Here is a 22306-nt window from a genome sequence, read left to right as displayed (position 1 = left end):
GTTTCCTAGCTTGGGGTTTCTCGGGCCCGCCCGCGCCCCCGCCCCCGCCCGCGCGCCTCGGGGCGACCACCTCGCCGCGCACGCGCACGCGCCCTCCGGGGCTACCGACTGACCTTCTCCGGGAAACCCCTCCAACAGCGCCTCCCCGTCACCTCGCGCCGCCCCCTCCCTCCCCTTTCCGCTTCCTTTCTCGCGCTTGCGCGGACCCGATTGTTTTGGCTTTCCGGTGGGATCCGGCAAAGGAAAAGGGCGGGGGAAGCTGGGGTAAGGGCGGGAGAAGAGCGGCGGGGGGGGTCCTCGAGAACCCGGGAAACTGCAAAACTGCGGCTCGCGCCGCTAGGCGGACGCGAGCGGCGGGAACCGAGGCCCGGCGAGGGCTGGCGCCCGGCCCCTGGCCGCGCAGGGGGCCCGCGAGGGGGGCGAGCGCGCGCCGCAGGGGCGGGGCGGGGCGGGAGCGGCGAGCCGGGCGTCTCGCGGGCCGGCGGCGCGGCTCCCGGGGGAGGAGTCTGGCGGGGCTCGGGCCCTGAGGAGCGTGCGGCGGCGCCCGCAGAGGACGCTGCTCCCCGCGCTGGGCGGACCGACGAGGGAGGGCGCGAGGGGAAGCCGGAAGGAAGACGAGGCGGAGGCGAGACCCCGGCCCCGGCCGAGGCGGGAGGGCCACGCCCCCGCCGCCGCCGCCGCCCGCCCGCCCGCGGGGCCCAGTGTTCTCGGGGCCGCGGCCGCGCCGGATCCCCGTCCTCGGGACCTGCGGACACGGGTGAGCAGCGTCGCCAGCCGGGCGGGGGGGCCGCGGGGCCCCGCGGAGGAAGCGGTGGGAGGGGGCTCGGCCCTTTGTGGCTCCGCGGGCGGGGGGCGGCGGCGGCGGCGGCGGCGGCGGCATCTTTCAAACCCGAGACGCTTCCGCCGCGGGCGGGGGAGGGGCGCGGGCCGCCGGCGCCGCCCTCCGCGCCCTGCGGCGGCCCCTCGGCAGCCCGGCGCCCGGCCGGCGTGCGGGGCGTGTGGGGCCGCGGTGGCCGCGCCGCGCGCGGGGGCGTTTCCGGCCGCGGGTCCCCCCCCCCCGGGCGGCGCCCTGGCCCCGACCGGCGGCCGCCGTCGCCGAAGCGAAGCCTCCTGACGTGCCCGCGACCCGGTGGGCTGCGGGGAAGCCTCCCTGGCGCTGTGGTGGCGCGCTGGGGTGTTTTTTCCCCCCTTGTACCTCTGAAGTAAGCACGAGCGATGCGGATCAGCAGAGATCCCATTACGGTCTCACGATTTTGAAAAGAAAGCAGAAGCCGCCCTTTGACAGGAAGCCGGGTACGTATTTGGCTTTAGACTCCGACATGGTAACTCGCGTGAACTCGCCCACCCCCTCCCCCTCCCCCGAGAAGCCGACGGGCCGTGAAGCGGAGGATCGTCTCCCGGGGCTTGACTGCTCCCGCCGCCGCCGCCGCCGCCGCCGCCGCCGCCGCCGCCCCCGCCCCGACCTCCGCGCCCGCGCGCGCGCCCCGTCAGCCTACGGAGCCCGGGGGTTGGCGGCCGCCGCTCCGCTCCCTTCAAGCGAAAATAGGAAGAAAAGAAAAGAAAAAAAAGGACCCCGAAATGTAGAATTAAGTTTAAGAGGGGCACGTGTGCAGGTAGTGCTCCTCTTCCTCTCCATCACTCAGCCCTATAAAAATGTAGGGTGAGGGCGGGTCACGTGCTGTTTACCTAGGAAGCTGCGTGCGGCTCCCTGCGCGCTCGGGAAACAAAACCCTATATCGGCAGCGTGGTCTTGACCAAAATTGTATTTTCTTCTGTCGCGGCAACTGATTAACAGGGTGGGTGTTGGTTTTCCTCCTTCCCTCTGAGTTGTGGATTTTCTGCCCGATTTTGAGAAACACGGACTTCATCTCTCTCGCCATTGTGAGTGACTGACTTATTTCGGTTAACCTTTGGTAGCGTTTTTTCACAAGGATTCCCCCCCCCCCCCCCCCCCGACCTAAAAGTAAATGGAAAAGTCAATCCCGCCAGTTCTCTAGTCTTGACGATGTGGAGTTCTGCTGCTGTTCTCACCTGGCTGTTAGCTAACGTTGAGCTTGCTGCTGCGCTTTGCCCTTTCCTTGGTCTAGTGCTCATCGAAACCCCTTTGGTTTGGGTCCCTAAATCCCCCAGAACTGGTCTGTCTGTAAACTGCACAGGACTGTGGCGTTTCTGTGGAGCATGCCCTACAGTTCACACTGTCCCGACCTAGTGCTGTTTCCTGAACACGGAGTTTTGGAAGCAGAGTTTTAATGCAATAACTCTCCTCCCCCTTTTTTTTGTTTGCTCTCTTTATTCTTGGGGCCTCTAAGAAGGTGGATGGAAATAGCAGGATCCTAGTTCCTAAGTCCGCACAATTCTGTACATTTTTTTCTTTCAGTTAATGGAAATGATGAGGTATTTCATAAGATTCAGACATTGAACGTTGAGTTCAATGCTAGTTCATCCTAGCAAATCGGATGTAGTCTGAAAAGCCAAAAGGTTTTATACATTTATTTAGACAAGAGATGTTTTTCTCACAGACCAGGAAAAAGGATTTGTGCTGCTGTCATAAGCTATATGAATGAAAATGTCAAACTTCGTTATATCTCAGTCTCCCCGTTTTCAGTTTTGTGGAGTTTGAATAGAGCAAGTAATACTTAAGTAACTCAGTATTAGAAATGACAGGTTGATTGCAAGTAATTTTTTAAATATTTGAAGATTACTCCTGGTTCCCTTGCCAGGAATTTGCAGTACCTAGATTTCCTCAGTGTGGGAAGAAGGGATTTTTGAAGATTTGGAGAAAATGTAATTTAATGAAAGCTTTTAAAATTCTTTGTTTTCTTTGCTCCACTTCCATACCTCTGACAAGCGGTGACATGCTGTAGCTTCCATGGTAGGCACAGGGTTTTAAATATTCCTCAGTTTACCCCCCCCCCTTTTTTTTCTTTTTTGGAAGAAACTGAGAAACTTCAGTAGTTACAATCAGTGTTAACTGGCTGTACCCTTAACGACCACACCAGTATATCTGAGTGAAAAATATTTTCTTCTGTTACTGTGAAAAAATCATTGACTTGGTGGAAAATGAAATCTCAGTGAGACCATTAAGGTCAGTTTTGCTTTAGCTTATATTTCTCCACCTTTAAGTCACTGCAGAGCTGAAAGGAAAAAATGGGAAAGTGATACCCAAAATAAAAGGACATACTATACTTGCAGAATTATTCTGTCACAGGTGGCATCTCCTTTATGGTCTTGTCTCATTATTTGTTAAAATTTTTTTTTGAAGTGAAATAATTTACTAATTGTAATGTAGTATGGAAGCTTATACTTGTAATCTGAATTTACTTGATGGAGCCCTGTAGACTCCAGTGTGGTTGTAAATGAAGAACGTAGGAATAGACCTGAGGTCTGCATTTGGTTAGAGTAGGGGGAGCTGTACTGAAATTTATTGAACTTGATAAAATCTTCAAAAGGCAAGGTGGTTTTTTTTGTTTTGTTTTGTTTTTTAAAGATTTTATTTATTTATTCATGAGAGACGCGGAGACAGAGAGGCAGAGACACAGGCAGAGGGAGAAGCAGGCTCCATGCAGGGAGCCCGATGTGGGACTCGATCCCTGGTCTCCAGGATCACATCTGTGTAGTGGTTGACAATCAGTGTAAAGAAAGACCAAGTAGTTTTCCAGACATTCTCAACTGTCAGAATGGTTTTGATAACCTGAAAGCAAACCTGCTGGCACCAATATTTTGTCCTCCCTACGGAGAAACCTATCTCCTCATTGATTCGAACAGTGTTTTGTTTTGTCACTGGTGCTTCCTGGTTCTCCTTTAGTCGTGTCTCCCCCCCCCCCCCCCCATCAGCTAATCAAGATTAGCTTTTGTTGAGCTGGTTTGTTTTGTGATTTGTACCATCAAAATACTCCCTAAATCTTTGAAATGAGTGTCTAAGATCCCCTTCACCCAGGATAAAAAGATAATTGTATTTGAGTGCAGAGATCTTGTAATTGGGACGCCTGGACCTGGTATATATGTATGGAGATTCAGGAGTTGGGAAAGTGGGACAAAAAGCCTGGCCATTGAGTGGATTAATAAATACAACTTCATATGTTTATGTAGTAGTGTAATGTGGTAGGCACTGTCCTAAGATCTTTGTAAAATGCATTTGCATTTAATCAACTCATTGAGAAGAGTTCTATTTTCATCTTCCATGTTGCAGATTAGCATACTGTGGTACAGAAAGTAAATAAACTTAAAAAGGTCACACAACTGGTAAGTTGAGGAATTGGGCTTTCACAGCTCCATCGTTAATGGTCTTAATTTTTTGGCAATAACTTGACATTCAGAATGCTTTGGATCCTTTCCAAGAAAAGTTTTCTATCTTCTGTTTGGGCATTTGTAGCATTAAAAGATGCAGCACCATCTAAGTTAATAATATACAGCTGGAAAGTGCTTCCTACAGATGATGACCTAGAGTCTGCTGCCCTTCTTCTCTCTCATTACTTCATCCTTTATATAATTTCTGTGCAGTCCTAGTTGGCAACCTCTTTCCCATCTTTTTATTTCATTTAACATATACAGCTCAGTTAATTGCTGATCAAAGTCATTTTTACGTTCAGCAGTTTTTTAATACTTTATTTTTTCCTTGATCTTTCAGGTTTTGCCTGGTTAACATTAGAAGAGCTTGCTTTGGGGGCACCTGGGTGGCTCAGTCAGTTAAGCATCTGACTTCGGCTCAGGTCACGATTCCAGGGTCTTGGGATCAAGCCCCGGTATCTGGCTCCCTGCTCAGTGGGAGAGCCTGCTTTTCTCTCCCTCTGCCTCTCCCCACTGCTTGTGCACTCTCTTCTCATTTGCTCTGCTCTCTATCTCAAATAAATCTTAAAAAAAAAAAAAAAAAAAGAAAGAAAAGCTTGCTTTGCTTCTATTTGTCTTTCTGTAGCTACTCAGTGGAAGGATACTACAAATGACACACCTGTGGGATCAAAGTGAAATCAGACACCTCCTCTCCCCCTAATAAAATCTGCTGCCATCAGCCTCTCTGAAATCTCTGAGTGTTTGGAGTTATTTTTTTAAATTTCAGCCTTTCATGCCTTTCTCCGATTAATCTTGGGTTCTGTACTTTTAATATCAGTGTTCAGAATCTATGAAATATTTGTTAGTATTATTTAATTTTGAATATTAGCAGTATTTGTTTTGTGTTGATTTTCTTTGTAGAGTTTGGGGCATATTTCGAAGCCTGAGGACTTAAGCACCTTTTCTGTAGTATTGTTATTTTATAGTCCCACTGATTATTTGAAGAAACCTGTTGGAGTAAGTTCCTATAAGAGGTGTTTAATATTTTTAAATAGAATTGTATATATTAGTCTGGATTGCTGACTGATTTAATCCTGATCACTTAATAGCAGTGTTTTGAAACTTGTGTGGTGGAATTCACTCAATAGAGAAAAACTGTATTAGAACCAAAATTTTTGCTTTTTTAAATTGTAATTTATAAATTTCTTATTTTCATAGGTAGCCCTTAGATTTAAAAATAAGTTGGACTTTGTCCCCTAATTTTTTGCAGAAAATTAGTGGCTAGAGAATCGAAGAAAGAATCTCATCCTGTATGTGGCATTCTAACCTTAATGCTGTTATTCTCTGCCATCAAGTAGTTCAGTAAAAAACATTAATTGAGCCCATAACTTAGAAAAAGAAGTTAGAATATGCATAGTTTTTATGTTAAAGTACATTGCACTTTATTAGATTCAGAATTTCATTATACGGTGTCTGTACAGCTCCCATTTAATTCTTGCTCTAGTTGGCATTTTCATTGTGGAATATGTTCTATTATTCTAATGATCAGCTTTAAAATCCAAGATTTTAAAATCTATCCCTTTACACAAAAATTCTCACACATCTTGTGGTTTTCAAATGTATGTAGTTACTGTTGTAGTTGATAAAATAGAAAATAGGTTGTGTTTTTGACCCTATAGTATTTTCTCATTGTGTTTTTTTTTCCAACAGATTATCTTGTAGAAGAATGTCCTTTTTGTTTTTAACCTTGATAAAGGGTACTCAGTATATAAAAGAGAAAGTGTTTCAGAAATCCTCTAAATGGGATGCATGAGTGGCTCAGTGGTTGGGCATCTGCCTTCCGCTTAGGGCATGATCCTGGGGTTCCAGGATCGAGTCCCATGTCGGGCTCCTTGTGTGGAGCCTGCTTCTCCCTCTGCCTGTGTCTCTGTCTCTCATGAATAAATAAATAAAATCTTTGGAAAAAAAATCCACTGAACCTGCAGTAGGTAGGGAAAGCAGTTGTGTTGATTACATAATAGATGTTAAAATATTTTAGTTGAAAAGAAGAGTGGAATATATACATATTCAGGTTAGATTAAGAATTGTATATAATTCAACCTTTAGGCAATTCAGGCTTGTAGGGTTTTTTCCTTGTTTTTTTTTTTTTTTTTTTTTTTTTTTTGTGATCTAGAGGGAAAATATTCTAGGAAAAACAACTTGTGTCATGCATTTTAATCACAGACTCTTAATATTTGATCAGGAAGCAGTCCGAAGCAGAGATTGGTGCATGTGGCCTGCAGCCTGTTTTTGGAAATAAGTTTTGTTGAAACACAGTATGTCCATTTTTCACACACTGTATTTTGGTGCTTTGAGGCTGTAACAACAGAGTCAAGCATTTGGGACAGAGACTATAGCTTGCAAAAAAGCCTCTTAGAATATTTTGTCTTTGAAACAAAAGAGAAGTAGTATATCCTTTAAAAGTTTGGTTTTTAAATTGGAAAATCATTGCATATGCTAGTAGAATTCAGAAGGCTTAAAAAGGTCTTCAATAAGTTTTTCCTCTTTCTGTAGTATGAACCACTGTTAGTGGAGCCAAGTGCCAACTACCTCCTTTGCTTATATTACGTGTATTACACTTTTTCTAATGATAATAAAATTTCTTGTTCTTGTGTTATCAGAAGTTTGGAAATGAAAGAGCAAGACAGATTTTAAGAGAAACATTCCTTATACCCAACTTGTTTTACCTGTTTGCTGCTGCCTTTTAGCTTTTGTCTAGAATAACTGGTATGTATGTATGTATATATATATTTATTTATTTATTTAAAGACTTTATTTATTCATGAGAGACACCCAGAGAGGCAGAGAGAGAAGCAGGATCCCTGGGGGCAGCCTGTTGTAGGACTTGATCCCAGCACCATGGGATCAAGACCTGAGCCAAAGGCAGATGCTTAACCACTGAGCCACCCAGGTACTCCTAGAATAACTGGATTTTTAAATCATGGTTTTGGCTGTAATCTGTATAATAAGAATAAATGTATATGGTGTTTTGGAGCTCTAGTGGTTGGCAACTCTCAGTCTGAGTACTTCAGAGTATAATGACCAGCCCTTAATGAATACTCAGTAAACATATGTTGAATTAAATTTAAGTAGACGTTAATTTATGATGGAAAATTAAACGATTTCCTTGATACCTGGGAATTTGTGGGTGCTAATAACTTCTGCAAATAACAGGATGTGTGACTTATTTTGAAGCTAATTTTAGATACAACACAGAATGATAGTTCTATTGCAATTTATTAAAAAGGGAAAATTAATAAAATAGGTCAGATCACTAAGTAATACGGTACAGACTTTATGAAATATTTTCAGGATATTTCAAGTTTTGTTTTTGGGAGAGAAAGAATCTTGTTACAGTAAATGTTTTACAGTAAATGTTCATGTTACAGGCATTTGAAGGTTTGATGATTTTAAACTTTGCACCTTTTCACGTTTTTAGTTAGTATATTTTGAAGTCTATATTCTCAGAGAAGTGACAGTTTTATTTTGAATTGTACTAGATACAAATATGCTTAAATGATTAAACTTCTTTACTTTAAATATATCTAAATGACTTCCTTTTTCTGTTTTAGTATTAAGATATCCTAATAAAAATTACCTTGTCAGAAAGAAAATGAACCTTAGATTACAAAGTAAGGGGCGGGAAATAGGAATGCCTAAAGCAGTCAGAATGAGGATTACATGAAGTTGGCTCACTGTGTAATTTTGAAAAAGCAGACCATTTGTTTTAGTATGGTTTCATGGGTATGATTAATTAAAAAAAAAAAAAACCAGTAATACCCACACATAACAAATTAAATGGAGTCTTAAGTAACAGCAAAAAAATCAAATCATTACAAAAAATTAAATCATACTATTAGGTTAAAGGAATGACCAGAGTGAGCCTGTATAGTTAGTCTGCAAGGAATTCTGGGGCCTAGCAGTATGATCCAAATCCATCCTGGCCCTGGCTGCCAGTTCCTGTCACCTGGCTTAAATATGGATGAGGATGAATTTGGGTCTTGCAGCTAGGATTGAGTCTTTTAATTTCTCAATGTATGCATTTCTATAAGATAAATTTCCAGGGGTAGAATTGATAGAGATATTCAACATTTACAATGCCAGGTACTTTGCTTTCCGTAATAGTTCATTTGCAATTCTGAAATGCAGAAAGCTCTTGAAATCAAGTTTTAAGAGAAACTAGCAAAACTCAACCTGAAGTAACATGAGGCTATTTATAGTATTATTATTATTATTTTCACACTATTCGTATTTCCCACAGCAAAGATAGTAATATGTTCGATTATGGAGTGCTGTGCCAGACTCCTTGAGAGAGTCCTATAATACATGATGTATGTACCACAGTACCACTATAAAACCTGAAAAATTCTAAATTCCAGAACATACCTAGCCCTAGGAGTTTTGAGTAAGAACATGTAAGTATGAATTGGCTTACACTCCGGTAGAAGAATACTTATTTTCCTACACCCTTGCTAACACTAGACCTTGCATTGTTGATAAGTGAAAATAGCCGGTGATTTTAGGTATTAGCTTTAGAGGTTGTGGTAGTAGAACTTAGATTTATAGTGTAACTTTCAGATCTGGAAGAGCAAAGTCATTGCCTTAAATGACCCAAAGTCTCACTCTGCCTTTGCACCTGTTTTAGTTATGTTCAGAGTTAAGTTGGCTGGAAATTTGACAGTGTATATCAAGTTAGCAGTTTGTGTAATAGTATAGTTTGGCAGGAAGTACAATGTGATCTTCTTTTTGACATATGGAAGATACTTTGTGAGAAAAAGTGGTAGTGGTTCCAATCATGGTATTATTTATAGGTTTCATGTGAGTAGTACTTGATTTTCTGATTATGGGAACTAAGAACCATCTAATTAGAAAAGAAGTGAATTTTTTTTATTTTTTTTTGAAGTGATAGTTTTTAGCTATTTAGTAATTCTGTATGAGTTTTACCTCCTTTCTTGATTTGTAATTCCTTTGCCATATGTTGTAATTTCTGATTTCCAAATAATTTTAATTTAGTTGGAATTTCTTTTGATGAATGGTATGCAATGTAACTAAAACCTAGGGTTTTTGTTTCCTCTCAAGTGGTTAGCCCGTTCCAACATTATTTGTTGAACTAAACCAATCTTAAATTTTAAAATGCCAGTGTTTATATCCAGTTTCTTGTATTTACTTGGGTTTCTTGTAGATTTGTAGTACATTTTAATATTTGATGAGAGTTGTGAGGAAAAACTTGCCCTTCCTTCCCTCAAATACCCTGGCAACTTCTGTGCATTCTTCTAGGCAGATATTCTGCAAATAGGATTTAGATTGGGTTTGTATTAAATTTACACATCTTGGAGAGCATTCATACTTGTATACTATGGAGTCTTCCATTTAGGATCCTACACATGTCTCTTTATCATGTTTAGTTTAGAAAAGTCCCGTCCCCCCCCCCCCCCCCCCCCGTAAAATTTTACACTCAAAAGGATTTTTAGGAAGGAACCACTATACAAAGAGATATATACTGCATCTACTTCCCTTACTGGACTGAACTATACATTTAAAAAACATAGTTTATGCTTTGGAAATAAACTAATGGAATCTATTTACCATGTAGTTTTTTTTTTTTTATGTACCATGTAGTTTAAGTAATTTAAATTAAATATAAAACCTTTGTTGAGTGTATTTAGGATATATCCCCAAAATGAGATTTCTCTGTGCAAGAGAAAGGGTTTTTTTTTTCCCCCTCTTAAATTACAGCTCTGTATTGCCACTAAACAAATAACTAGGAGATTTGGCTTTGCTGGTAATGTAAATTCTTTAATTTTTAAATAACTTTAAAAATATGTGCTTACTGATGTGCTTATTTTCTAGGATGTTTATGTTTTGAAGAGAAGGCAAAAAGTTAATTTAAAACTATAAATGTAAAAAAAATAAAACTATGAATGTTAATTTTTTTCGGTCTTTTTATTTTATTTTATTTTATTTTTTATTTTTTTATTTTTTTGGTCTTTTTATTTTAAATGTAATAGACGTCAAAATGTTCCTTTTCTCAGGTTTCATTTTTATGGCAATGTCTGAAGTTGAACTTCAAATAAATATAATTTATATTTAAATCTGCCATTTTAAGCGTCGTATCCTAAAAATATACTAGCCTAGTTACTCTTAACTGACCTTTTTTTTTTTTTTTAATTACTCCAGAGGACCCAAGGAACATAGGATGCCACCACAAAATCTACCTCGTGTGTTATTCTCTTTAACCCATGAGCTGCACAGCAATTGCAAATTTGAGCAAGACGTCTGCAGACTGTGTTGAAGAACTGAAGAACCTAATTAACACAGGATGACCTAGGAGTGATTCTAAGCATATAACAAGATACTATTCATTAGCAACTGTGTCAGTCTTGATTCTGAATGCTGCAGATAACAGCAAGCAGAGTTTCTCCTTTTTTTGTTTCTGAAGCATTCACTTGACCTTCCATCAGTAAGACTGACTTTTCCAATCTGTTCCGGGAGATATTAATGGAATACAGTCATGTCCACTCAAGACGAGAGGCAGATCAATACTGAATATGCTGTGTCCTTGCTGGAACAGTTAAAACTGTTTTATGAACAGCAGTTGTTTACTGACATAGTGTTAATTGTTGAGGGCACTGAATTCCCCTGTCATAAGATGGTTCTTGCAACATGTAGCTCTTATTTTAGGTAAGTACTTTAATCTTGCTTGCTTTGTAATTTCAAATGCAGAATGTTAGTTTATTTTAATGTTTTAATTGGAACTCTTTTAAACTTAAAAAATAGACGTTTTCACGTTTTGCTTAACTTTTCTATTCTGATGGCATAGTGTTTGTGAAGTCACTTCTTTGCATGTATAAGTAAAGGACAGATGAAAGAAGTTTTTACAAAAGTTTAAGAAATTTGTTGAAATTAACTCAGGTAAAGTTTTAGTTATGGGGAGACAAAAAGATTAAAAGAGAAAGAAAAATGAGTAATTTTTATTTACTGTTGAGATTTTAAGATACTGTATTTCTAAAAGAGTAGTCATTGTTGATAGATGTAAGTAGGCTAAGTAATAACTTAGAGGATCATTGTTGCTATTCAGACATGTTAAGGACTTTATTTCCTTTGCAAAAATATTTTTCTCACTTTTGATTATTGTTAGCCTTACCAGACTCCTTGCCAGATTTAAGTAATTAATAACATTTTTCTCTGTGCCTTGGAATTTAGAAGCTGATTTATTTTGTAATAGCATATAAATAAAGTGTAACTTTGCATTTTTATGATCTTCTGCAACTTTTAATCTTTTTAGATAGATTTTACTTTATTACATGTCTCATGAGAGGAATAGAAGCCAATGCATAGAAATTCTTTTGTGTTCTGCCCTAAGGTTGAATTTTTACTTAATATCTAAAAGGAACAGGGTGAATAAAGAGGAGGTAAATGTGGACCAGTGTGCACCTACCACAGGTATTAGTGGTCATAAGTGGAGAGTAGCAGTGAAAGTTAATTTCTGCTCTCCTTTAGTGACAGTTGTAGAAAGGACAGGTTTAATGTTGATTTTTTAATGTCAACATACATGAAGGTATAGAAATGTCACATTTCTTAATGTAACACATCTCATGATTGCAGAAGCTGAGGCCCAAATGCTAATTATCTTTGCTGTGCCAGCAGTTTCAAGTTAAGCTGTGGATTTTTCATATAATTTCAGACATTGATTTTCTTAGAAAGCTAGCATATTTGCAAACAGTGGTTCTAAAACTTGGTTGATCATCAGAATCCTCGAGTGCTTCTACAAACAGATTCTTGGATCTTAAACCTAGGAATTCTGATTCAGGGGGCCTGTGTTAGCATTTCAGAATTTTTGTTTAAAAAGCTTCCCAGATGATTTTGATGGTCAGTTTCTTTTTCAGATCTATTGGCTTAGTTAGATGGTGTTAGAAATTTGAGGTTATAGGTGCAGTCAGTACCAAAGCTGCTTATTAGTGCTGTGCTCTCTTTTTAAAGATTTTTATTTATTTGAGAGTGAGCTCACACACCAGCACAAGTGGGGGGAGGGGCAGAGAGGAATCTTCAGCAGACTCCGTGCTGAGTGTGGAGCTCCCTCCCAAATCAAGAGTCGGGCACTTAACTGACTGAGCCACCCAGGCACCTCAGTCATGTTGCTGTCTTAAAGACAACACAGTATTTTTGAAGGCTACTGTTATTTCCTCATCACTGGCCAGTTCCCTTTGTTAGCATCCTTGGTCTTCAGAGAGAATATATTCTCCCTAAAGCAAATCAGATATTAAGAAGTAGAAATAAAAAAAAAAAAAGAAGAAGAAGAAGTAGAAATAATTATAAGTAGAAAGAAAGAATAGTCCAGTACGTCTTTGGGATCAAATCTTTAAAATCCTGTGTCTGGGCTGCTTTTGTAACCCACAATCCAAATTTTGCCTTTTGGTTTAGATACATCCTTGCTTTGTGGTTTAAATTCCCAGTTATATCCTACCAAGAATCAAGAGCCTCAGAAATCAAAAGAACCTCTGAAACAGTACTTCTTAGTAACATTTAGACCCCAGATGAGAGAGCAGTAACCTGAGAACTGCTCAGCACCTCTTCCTCTGTGATACTTTTCTAATATGTAATTCAGTATTTGCTCTTTTCTTAAAAATGTCTATTTAATACTTTCATGATCAGATTGGCTAGGCTTCTTCTGTCCTTGGTTTTCAGGAAGCACAGCTCCTTCACAGGAGTCCATCATTCTGGTGTTAGAAACCATAATCTAGAATAGCCTGTCCTCAGTGTCATCTGTACAGCCAGCTGTCCCCTTGCTCTCTCTTTTCCAGTTACTGCCTCCTGCTGGAAGAGCCATAAAAACCACTTGATCCCTAACCTTCCATGTTAACTCAGAGCTCTTACAGTTCTTTTTCAGGTTTCTTTTTGTTACCTCCCATGCTCTCATGTCAGACAGGTGAAGCCAGTAGCTTATCAGTTTTCTTAAAGGGTTTCTTGTCATGTCTTGAATGTTTTCAGAGAACACTTCCTGTTCTCCCTGAGTTGCTTGGGTTTATTTATGGCCATCCTGTATTTTGGGGAGGATGTCATCAGTCACCTTGATTGATGTTGTTTGTGCCACTGTTCCTCTCCTTCACTGCCTGAAGGTTAGCTGCTGTCCTTGCTCCTCCGTTCTGAGCTCCTCATTCATTGATTCCACAGTTTTTGACACGCCACTTCTTTTGTCCTAAGTAGCATGGTACTGGACTGCTGCTGCATTTTTCTTTGAGTTTTTTAGGTCCCCCTCAGGTAACTTACTCAGCTTTAACACGTGTTACTTTGTAGATAGTGACTATTGTATTAATGCTTGACCTTCCCCAGAGTTTCAGTGATACTAAATGCTTAACTGATTGTGGTATTATTTCCATTTGACTCAACTGCCCTTACCTTAAATATAGTGAAAATTTAACTCCCTTTTCCCAGGATTGACTTCACTTTGCACTTCCTTGACCTTACAATTTTTCTCTTAATGGCTAGCAGTTTTTCAGGCACTTCATTTCCTTATCTACTTGGTTCCATTTCCTGTGTTCAGAAAGTCACCAGCTTGATTCGTTGTGATAGCTTTTTATCTCTTTCTGCCACCCTGGGCAGGTTCTTATACCAGTGTAGATTACTGCAGCAGACTCCTAGTCCTATTTTCTTGGCTCCAGCCTTTGGCCCTTGAGGTCCAGCAGTAGAGTATTCATCCTAGAATACATTTTATTGTGCTGATAAATCCATGCACAAAACCCTTCAGTGTTCCTCACTATAAGAAAAAGCTCAGACTCTTCTCTTTAAAAGCCCTCTGTGATCTGGCTGCCACTCATCTTTCCAGTTTGCTTTCCAGTCTCCTGCATGAGCCCTTACACCCCTGAAAAAACAGTCATGTTCTGCTCTGATTCACTATTTTATCCATGTTGATGGCTTTTCTCATCTTGTCCTTGAGGGGCCTAAGCTAATAATATTAATATTATTTACATTGTTTTAGGAAACTACCCTGCGTATTTTTAGGAAAACATGTGAGTAAATGACACATTTTAACAGCTTTATTGAGACATAATTTACATACCACAAAATCTACCCATTTTGTATAACTAAATGCATTTTAGTATATTTACAGAGATGCACAACCATCTCTACCATGTAATTTGAAACACTTCACTCACCTTTGTGCCCATTTACAGTCACTCCCCATTCTCACCCACAGTCCTGGGTAGCTACTAATCTCTCTTCTGTCTCTGTTTTTTGGGGGGGGACATTTCTTGTAAATGGAATCCTACAATATGTGGTCTCTTATGTCTGGCTTCTTATGCATGTTTTGGAGGTTCATCTGTGTCGTAGTATGCATCAATACTTCCTTTTTATTGCCCAATAGTATTCCATTGTAGGAATATAAAGAATAAATGAATTTTGATATTTTCACTCAGAATGGCATAGTGGAATGGTTTAGTATATCTTTGGCAATGAACTATGCTTTTTGGTTCTTTCCCTCAAAAGCTTTTCCTAGAATATGTCCATTAGCAAATACTCTAAATAAACATCCATGTTAAAAAAAAAATCCATGTTGTCTAGTTTTGCTTCTTATGTCTACGTTGGTTTTACACTAAACCTAAAAGCTTGGTTCTTTCTTTACGTAGGGCCATGTTCATGAGTGGACTCAGTGAAAGCAAACAGACACATGTGCACCTGCGGAATGTGGATGCAGCCACCTTACAGATAATAATAGCTTATGCATACACGGGTAACTTGGCAATAAATGACAGCACTGTAGAACAGCTTTATGAAACAGCTTGCTTCCTGCAGGTAAGCAGTTTCTCCTCTGTTATATACATAAACTGGTCTATTTTTTTCAAGAGACAGTGTTTCATCATCAGTGTTGTCTTATACCTATGTAACTTTATTGCAGATTTTAGAAAGTTATCTCTTCTTAAAATGTACAAAGGAGGGTTGCCTGCTGGCTCAATTGGAAGCATGGGCAGCTCTTGATGTCGGAATCCTGGGTTTGGGCCCCATGTTGGTGTAGAGATTAAGTAAATTTAAAAATAATGAACAAGGGAAAAACAGGATTTTGTCAGCCAGTAAACTTTAGTTTTATGAAGAGAACTGAATTGAAAAGATGGGTGAAAATTTCATACTGGTTTCATATTTCTAATATACCTGAGAATTCAGATTTCAGATAAAAGTAATTTTTAAAGGTGTTTATTAAATTTAAGCGCTTTGATTTTTTTTTTTGCTAAAGGCTGAGATGTATTGATTTTTGATGGTACAGGTTTTCACAGAAAATTTGAAGATTCTTATGGAAATGATTAAATATTATAATAGCTGTGTGACCATCTTGAGCTGTTAAAGAACTATTAAACTAAAGTGATGATTGATCCACTTACAGATAAACTATTTTACTCTGTTTTTCCCTCAATATTTACAATTTTAAACAGAACATAAAAATATTTTCCTCCTCCCTTTCTCTTGTTTTGGAATAATTTGTATTTCAGAAACTGGAAGTTTCTCTGAGGGAAGAACCTTGAGACTAAAGGTTTTATTTGGAGAGAACAGGTCATGCTACCTAGTAGATGCTTCATAAATGCATACTGCATTGAGTATGATGACACTGAGCACCAACACCTGGGTGAAATTCTGGGAACCAGAACTCAGTCCAATGCTGTATATAACTTTTATTCTGGACTGTTTTTTTCCCTATAAAATTATGCAGTATTCTACTATATCTGCAACTCTGGGGAAACTGAGGCCATCGTAGCTTCCTGATGCTTTAAAATTAAAGGCATTTATAACCTAGATCCAAACTTGAAAGGGGGAAGTGCCAACAATATGCACTGTCTTTCCATAGTTTAAATTTTCAGTACTTTAAAGCCAGAAACTAAAAGTAGGTATTTTTTAGAGTTGCAAAAAAAATTGAGGAATTTTAAGAAATTTGGATTCCAGAGTACTTTATTACTGTAAACAGTGACACTGTTCCTTATAACTTTTTTCCTACCATGTTAATAAACTCTATATGCATATACTTGGCAAAACAGGACTGGCTCTTGGACTGGGTTGTCCTGACAAGCCTAGGATGACTGCCAGCATGATTTTCATTATTAACCACAGAAAATGCTTTTATGTTCCTGATACTACTCTTTTATTTAGGTTATATATGTTTTACTTATACAGATATGTAGATATCATCTAATCCTTATTATAATCATTGGTAAGGATCCTCCCATTGTATATAAGAGAAAGGTCAGGCTTAGAGAAGTAAAGCTGCTTAATACTGTCTGCCCCTGAGCATCCAGTCTAGGCACCCTGACTTGTCACTATAAACTGCTTCTAGTTAGCTTACTATGATGTTGAATAAGCATAGTAGGTAGCACTTCTGATTCAGCCAAGATCTCTACTTTTCCTTTTTAAGAAAAAACAAATCTAGGAAACAGAATGGCTAAGGTGGGTCATTTAAACATAGGTAATTTTGGGGATCCCTGGGTAGCGCAGCGGTTTGGCGCCTGCCTTTGGCCCAGGGCGCGATCCTGGAGACCCGGGATCGAATCCCACATCGGGCTCCCAGTGCATGGGGCCTGCTTCTCCCTCTGCCTGAGTCTCTGCCTCTCTCTCTCTCTCTCTGTGTGACTATCATAAATAAGGAAAAAATAAAAAAATCGGAAAAGGCATTTAAAAAAAAATAAACATAGGTAATTTGTAACTGCGCATAAATGTATTTATTGTTCCTTCGGTTACCTCTCTAGATAAAGCAGGCAGATACTTAACTCTTGTGCATGGCTTTATTTTATAGGACTTTCTTGTCCATGTTGAGAAAACCAGATGCCAGCTACTCATCAATAATCATCTAGGATAACATTTTTAAAGATTTTATGTATTCATGAGACAGAGAGAGAGAGGCAGGCACAAGTAGAAGGAGAAGCAGGATCCCTGTGGGGAGCCCGATGTAGGACTCAATCCTAGGACCCTGGGATCACAACCTGAGCCAAAGACAGATGCTCAACCACTGAGCCACCGAGGCGCCCCAGAATAACAAATTTATAATGAAAAAATGATAATCATTTATGTACTATTAGTTTTTACATGGCTTCCATTTGATTTTCTCAATTACATATTTTTTATTTATTTTTATTTTTAAGATTTTATTTATTTATTCATGAGAGAGAGAGAGAGACAGAGACACAGACACAGGCAGAGGGAGAAGTAGGCTCCATGCAAGAAGCCCGACGTGGGACTTGATTCCAGGCCCCCAGGATCACACTCTGGGCCGTAGGCGGCGCTAAACCGCTGTGCCACCGGGCCTGCCTTCGATTACATATGTTTTAAAGACTAGAAAAGTATGGAACATATCCATAAATTTCCATACTTTTTCCTTTAAGACCATTTATTTTTAAGAGCTTATTTAATGTTACACTATTAGCTCCTAAATAGAGCACTTAAGTAGGCCATTGGACAAGAGGTAGAAATACAAAACTATAGTTTTCTAATTTTATTATTACTGGAAGGCATTCTCTCTTTGCCCAAGCATAAGTATCTAAAAATAAAAAGTATAGTTTTAGGGAGCTGGTTAATAATACTTGTGTTTGGGATCCCTGGGTGGCGCAGCGGTTTGGCGCCTGCCTTTGGCCCAGGGTGCGATCCTGGAGACCCTGGATTGAATCCCACGTCGGGCTCCTGGTGCATGGGGCCTGCTTCTCCCTCTGCCTGTGTCTCTGCCTCTCTCTCTCTCTCTGTGACTATCATAAATAATAAATAAAAAATTTTAAAAAAATACTTGTGTTTTACATAAAAGTAAAATTTGTTTTTATCGACCTTTTCCCCTCCCATTTTAGGTGGAAGATGTATTACAACGTTGTCGGGAGTATTTAATTAAAAAAATAAATGCAGAGAATTGTGTGCGATTGTTGAGTTTTGCTGATCTGTTCAGTTGTGAGGAATTAAAACAAAGTGCTAAAAGAATGGTAGAACACAAGTTCACTGCTGTGTATCACCAGGAAGCTTTCATGCAGCTGTCACATGACCTACTGATAGACATCCTCAGTAGTGACAATTTAAATGTTGAAAAGGAGGAGACAGTTCGAGAAGCTGCTATGCTGTGGCTAGAATACAACACAGAATCACGATCCCAGTATTTGTCTTCAGTTCTTAGCCAAATCAGAATCGATGCACTTTCCGAAGTAACACAGAGAGCTTGGTTTCAAGGTCTGCCGCCCAATGACAAGTCTGTGGTGGTTCAAGGTCTGTATAAGTCTATGCCCAAGTTTTTCAAACCAAGACTTGGAATGACTAAAGAGGAGATGATGATTTTCATTGAAGCATCTTCAGAAAATCCTTGTAGTCTTTACTCTTCTGTCTGTTACAGCCCCCAAGCAGAGAAAGTTTACAAGCTGTGCAGCCCACCCGCTGATTTGCATAAGGTTGGGACTGTTGTAACTCCTGATAATGACATCTATATAGCAGGTGGTCAGGTTCCTCTGAAAAACACAAAAACAAATCACAGTAAAACAAGCAAACTTCAAACTGCCTTCAGAACTGTGAATTGCTTTTACTGGTTTGATGCACAGCAAAATACCTGGTTTCCAAAGACCCCGATGCTTTTTGTCCGCATAAAGCCATCTTTGGTTTGCTGTGAAGGCTATATCTATGCAATTGGAGGAGACAGTGTAGGTGGAGAACTTAATCGGAGGACCGTGGAGAGATATGATACTGAGAAGGATGAATGGACAATGGTAAGCCCTTTGCCTTGTGCTTGGCAGTGGAGCGCAGCAGTTGTGGTCCATGACTGCATTTATGTGATGACACTGAACCTCATGTACTGTTATTTCCCCAGGTCTGATTCATGGGTAGAAATGGCCATGAGACAGACTAGCAGATCTTTTGCTTCGGCTGCAGCTTTTGGTGATAAAATTTTCTATATTGGAGGGTTGCACATTGCTACCAATTCTGGCATAAGACTGCCCTCTGGCACTGTAGATGGGTCTTCAGTAACTGTGGAGATTTATGATGTGAATAAAAACGAGTGGAAAATGGCAGCCAACATCCCTGCGAAGAGGTACTCAGACCCCTGCGTCAGAGCTGTTGTGATCTCAAATTCTCTGTGTGTGTTTATGCGAGAAACCCACTTAAATGAGAGAGCTAAATATGTCACCTACCAGTATGATCTGGAACTTGACCGGTGGTCTCTGCGGCAGCACATATCTGAACGTGTACTCTGGGACTTGGGGAGAGATTTTCGGTGCACTGTGGGGAAACTTTATCCATCCTGCCTTGAAGAATCTCCGTGGAAGCCACCAACTTACCTTTTTTCACCGGATGGGACTGAGGAGTTTGAACTAGATGGAGAGATGGTTGCACTACCACCTGTATAGTTGGCGAGTTTTGGGAGTGCACGCCTGATTTATGTGCTTTGTCATTTTCTTTGCTAAACAAGAGAGGCTATGAAAGGACTAAATATGAGTACATAAAAATCTATCTTTGATAAATTTTATTTTTATGCCCTACTTAATATTTGCATCAGTATAATATATATCAGTGAGTCTTACAGAAAGATATGCTTCCATAATATGAAATAGAGTATCCAATAATTGAGAAACTTTTACGTGTATCATGAGAGCATAAGAATCTGGATTATCTAACATTGTTAGCCCTGTGTTATGTACAGTTCAAAAAGTTCACTTATTAAAGTAGTTTCCTGTTCCTAGTGTGGTATATCGCAAATTGTGCCGAGGTTATTTTAGTATATGTATTTCATTCCCGTGCTTCTGTTCTGAAGTCCTGGAATATGGTTTTTTTTTTTTTTCAGTGTAATTAATTCAGCTGCACTTAAACACTAGTGTCCATGTTGGTATAGAAATGTCTAAATCCTATACTATAGTTGAGGAAGATCTTCCACTTTATGGTATTGCACAGGGAAAGCTATGACTGCAGGATCAGTCTAACTATACTATTAGGTGCATGTACTCTTTTCACTAACTTATACTTGTCTATCTAGAATACAGGTCTTCCAATCAGCTGGTCATTTACCAGGTGTGGACTTAAGTTGCTGGGCTTGCAATAAGAATTGCTAGTCCCTCGTTGTGCGGGTCTGTGTGGAGCTTTAATCAGTAAATGCCTCCACTTTCTGTATTACCTTAACATTGGCTCATGCATATAACTACCTGCTGCTGTTGTATTTCTCCATCTTAAAGATTTAGAGTGGGTTAACCAGGTCATTACATCTTAATTTAATAACAAGCATTACTGTAGAGTGATTGTGTATAGATACCCATTAGCTGTCAGGGTGTGTTTTTTGTTTCCTGTTTTTTTTTTTAACCTGTTGTGTGTGTGTGGGGGGGGTTAGGATTAGAAAGGTGAACTGTTCAGGAATTCTCTGCACAAGCTGTGCAGAAGAGCAGATAACTAGTGCTGCTCTGGCATTAATCCCAGGAACCACTAGCAGTAGCGGGGCGCCGCCAATCTAACATGAGCACAGGTGCTTCATGACAAACATTACTAGCATGTTCAACTGCATAATGTTCTGGCACTGTATTTTGAATGACATTAATTTATTAAATAAATTGTATATATTCAATATCTGTTTTTCTTTTGTGATGGGAATGGTGTAACGAATGGTGGGCTTTTAGTTCTAATTTTGTTGGGTCAGTTTGGCTTGTTACAGGGTTTTTTTTTTTTTTTCGTTTTTCAGAATTTTGACATTCACATATCTGGCTTTCCTTTATTCTTGTTTGATTTGAGCCTTACTGTATCAACGTCAACCAACGACACAAAAGAGACCATCATGCCTTTTAACCCAGTCCAGGGTTAGGATCATCTGGAGTACCTTTAAATGCCTGAGCCTCATCCCAAACAAAATGAAGCAGGATTTCTGGTGGGTGGACCCAAAAGTGTCTTTGAAAGCACTACTGCTGATTCTTCTGTGCAGTCCCAGAGACCCGTGGGTTTAGGCCTTCAGTAAGGATTTCATTCTGGATTCCCAGTCTTCCTAGAGCACATCGGCGTCTGGCTCACAAACTGCCTCTCACTGCTGGGGAATAAAGTCCCAAATTCTTTAGCACATTTAAGGCTCTCTAATTTGACTTTAAATTCCTTTAACAGCCTCATCTTACATTGTTGTCCTATGACCTTGAACTCCTACTAATCAGGCCTGTGCTGTACTTTGCTGCCTGTGCTACTGCTCTACTCACAATGGTCTTCTGTCCCCATTCTGTCTGTCGCGGTCTTTCTATACCTAAGATCCACTTGGGGGAGTCTTCTTTTTTTTTTAATGACTGCTTCCCTGGTAGCCACCTCTTAGTCTGTGATGACGAGAGTCTGTTGTCACACGTCCTTAGTACCTTTTGCCTTGATCTGTTAATTGTACCATTCTAACGAGTATTCTTAGAGGCACGCTTGTCTACAAAATGACCCATGATTCTGAGGGTAGGGATTTTCTTAGAGCCGCACCCCCTACCAGGGCTGGTGATAAAAGAAGTGCTAAATACAAACTGGTATACAGAAGGGCCCTGAGTTTGGAACAGTCAAACCCAATATACCAAGTTCTTTATTCTCTTTAGGCGTTCGTTCCACTAGTGGTCCCCTCCATCCGGCTCAGACTTGCCCTCTTCTACTTCCGCCTCTTTCCTGGCAATAGCCCAACTCCTTTGTTTCACTGTCATTATTTTACAACTGGCAAAACCTGAATCTTAGATGAGTTCGGCTTGATCTGCCTGTGACTCTTGGCTTGCTGAGCACTGCTACAGAAAACCACACGAGGGCCCAGATGGTGCCACTATCTAATTTGCAGTCCCCATCCTCGGCTAGGTCCTCAACAGTAGCAAGCTACCCCTCATTCAGAGCAATTTGAAACCTCCAGTCTTAGGAAATCTTCACCTTCCCCAACTCTATTAGCAGGTGATTTCACAGGAAAAATGATGGAAAACTTCCTGAACTGCATCACCAAGTCTGTCTGCCTGCCCCCCCACCCCCCGCAAGTTCTTCCTCCTATTCAGAGAGAAAATAGGATAACCCAGGATCTTTATTAAAG

The 22306-nt window shown here is 40.4% G+C and overlaps 2 protein-coding genes across 11 annotated transcripts in view; one reads left to right on the top strand and one right to left on the bottom strand.

Moving 5' to 3' along the window:
* The window catches only part of LOC112935421 (uncharacterized), a 34916-nt gene extending 34718 nt beyond the window's left edge, over nucleotides 1-198 (bottom strand). For 5 of the 7 annotated variants that reach the window (XM_072764682.1, XM_072764684.1, XM_072764685.1 and 2 more), the window contains exon 1: nucleotides 114-194. The gene's annotated coding sequence lies outside the window, so the exon portion shown is untranslated. Of the gene's footprint in view, nucleotides 1-113 lie in introns of all 7 variants that reach the window. The other 2 variants (XM_072764686.1, XM_072764683.1) reach the window with 2 other exon arrangements.
* On the top strand, nucleotides 181-20854 carry KBTBD2 (kelch repeat and BTB domain containing 2). 4 transcript variants are annotated; one of them, XM_072764695.1, is made up of 5 exons: nucleotides 634-757; nucleotides 1204-1293; nucleotides 10483-10986; nucleotides 14931-15096; nucleotides 18117-20854. In XM_072764695.1, the coding sequence occupies exons 3-5, from the start codon at nucleotides 10817-10819 to the stop codon at nucleotides 19650-19652; spliced, it is 1872 nt and encodes a 623-aa protein (XP_072620796.1). In that variant the 5' UTR covers nucleotides 634-757; nucleotides 1204-1293; nucleotides 10483-10816; the 3' UTR covers nucleotides 19653-20854. The 4 variants fall into 4 exon arrangements, with proteins under 4 accessions (XP_072620797.1, XP_072620795.1, XP_072620796.1 ...); XM_072764696.1 differs by lacking the exons at nucleotides 634-757; nucleotides 1204-1293 and adding an exon at nucleotides 181-264; XM_072764694.1 differs by lacking the exon at nucleotides 1204-1293 and having other exon boundaries at nucleotides 614-757.
* The last annotated feature ends 1452 nt before the right edge of the window (nucleotides 20855-22306 follow it).

Source organism: Vulpes vulpes, chromosome 7 (genome assembly GCF_048418805.1).
Source record: "Vulpes vulpes isolate BD-2025 chromosome 7, VulVul3, whole genome shotgun sequence".
In the NCBI taxonomy this organism is placed as follows: domain Eukaryota; kingdom Metazoa; phylum Chordata; class Mammalia; order Carnivora; family Canidae; genus Vulpes; species Vulpes vulpes.
Note: the sequence above shows the minus strand (reverse complement) of the source record. Positions and strands in the feature narration are given on the sequence as shown.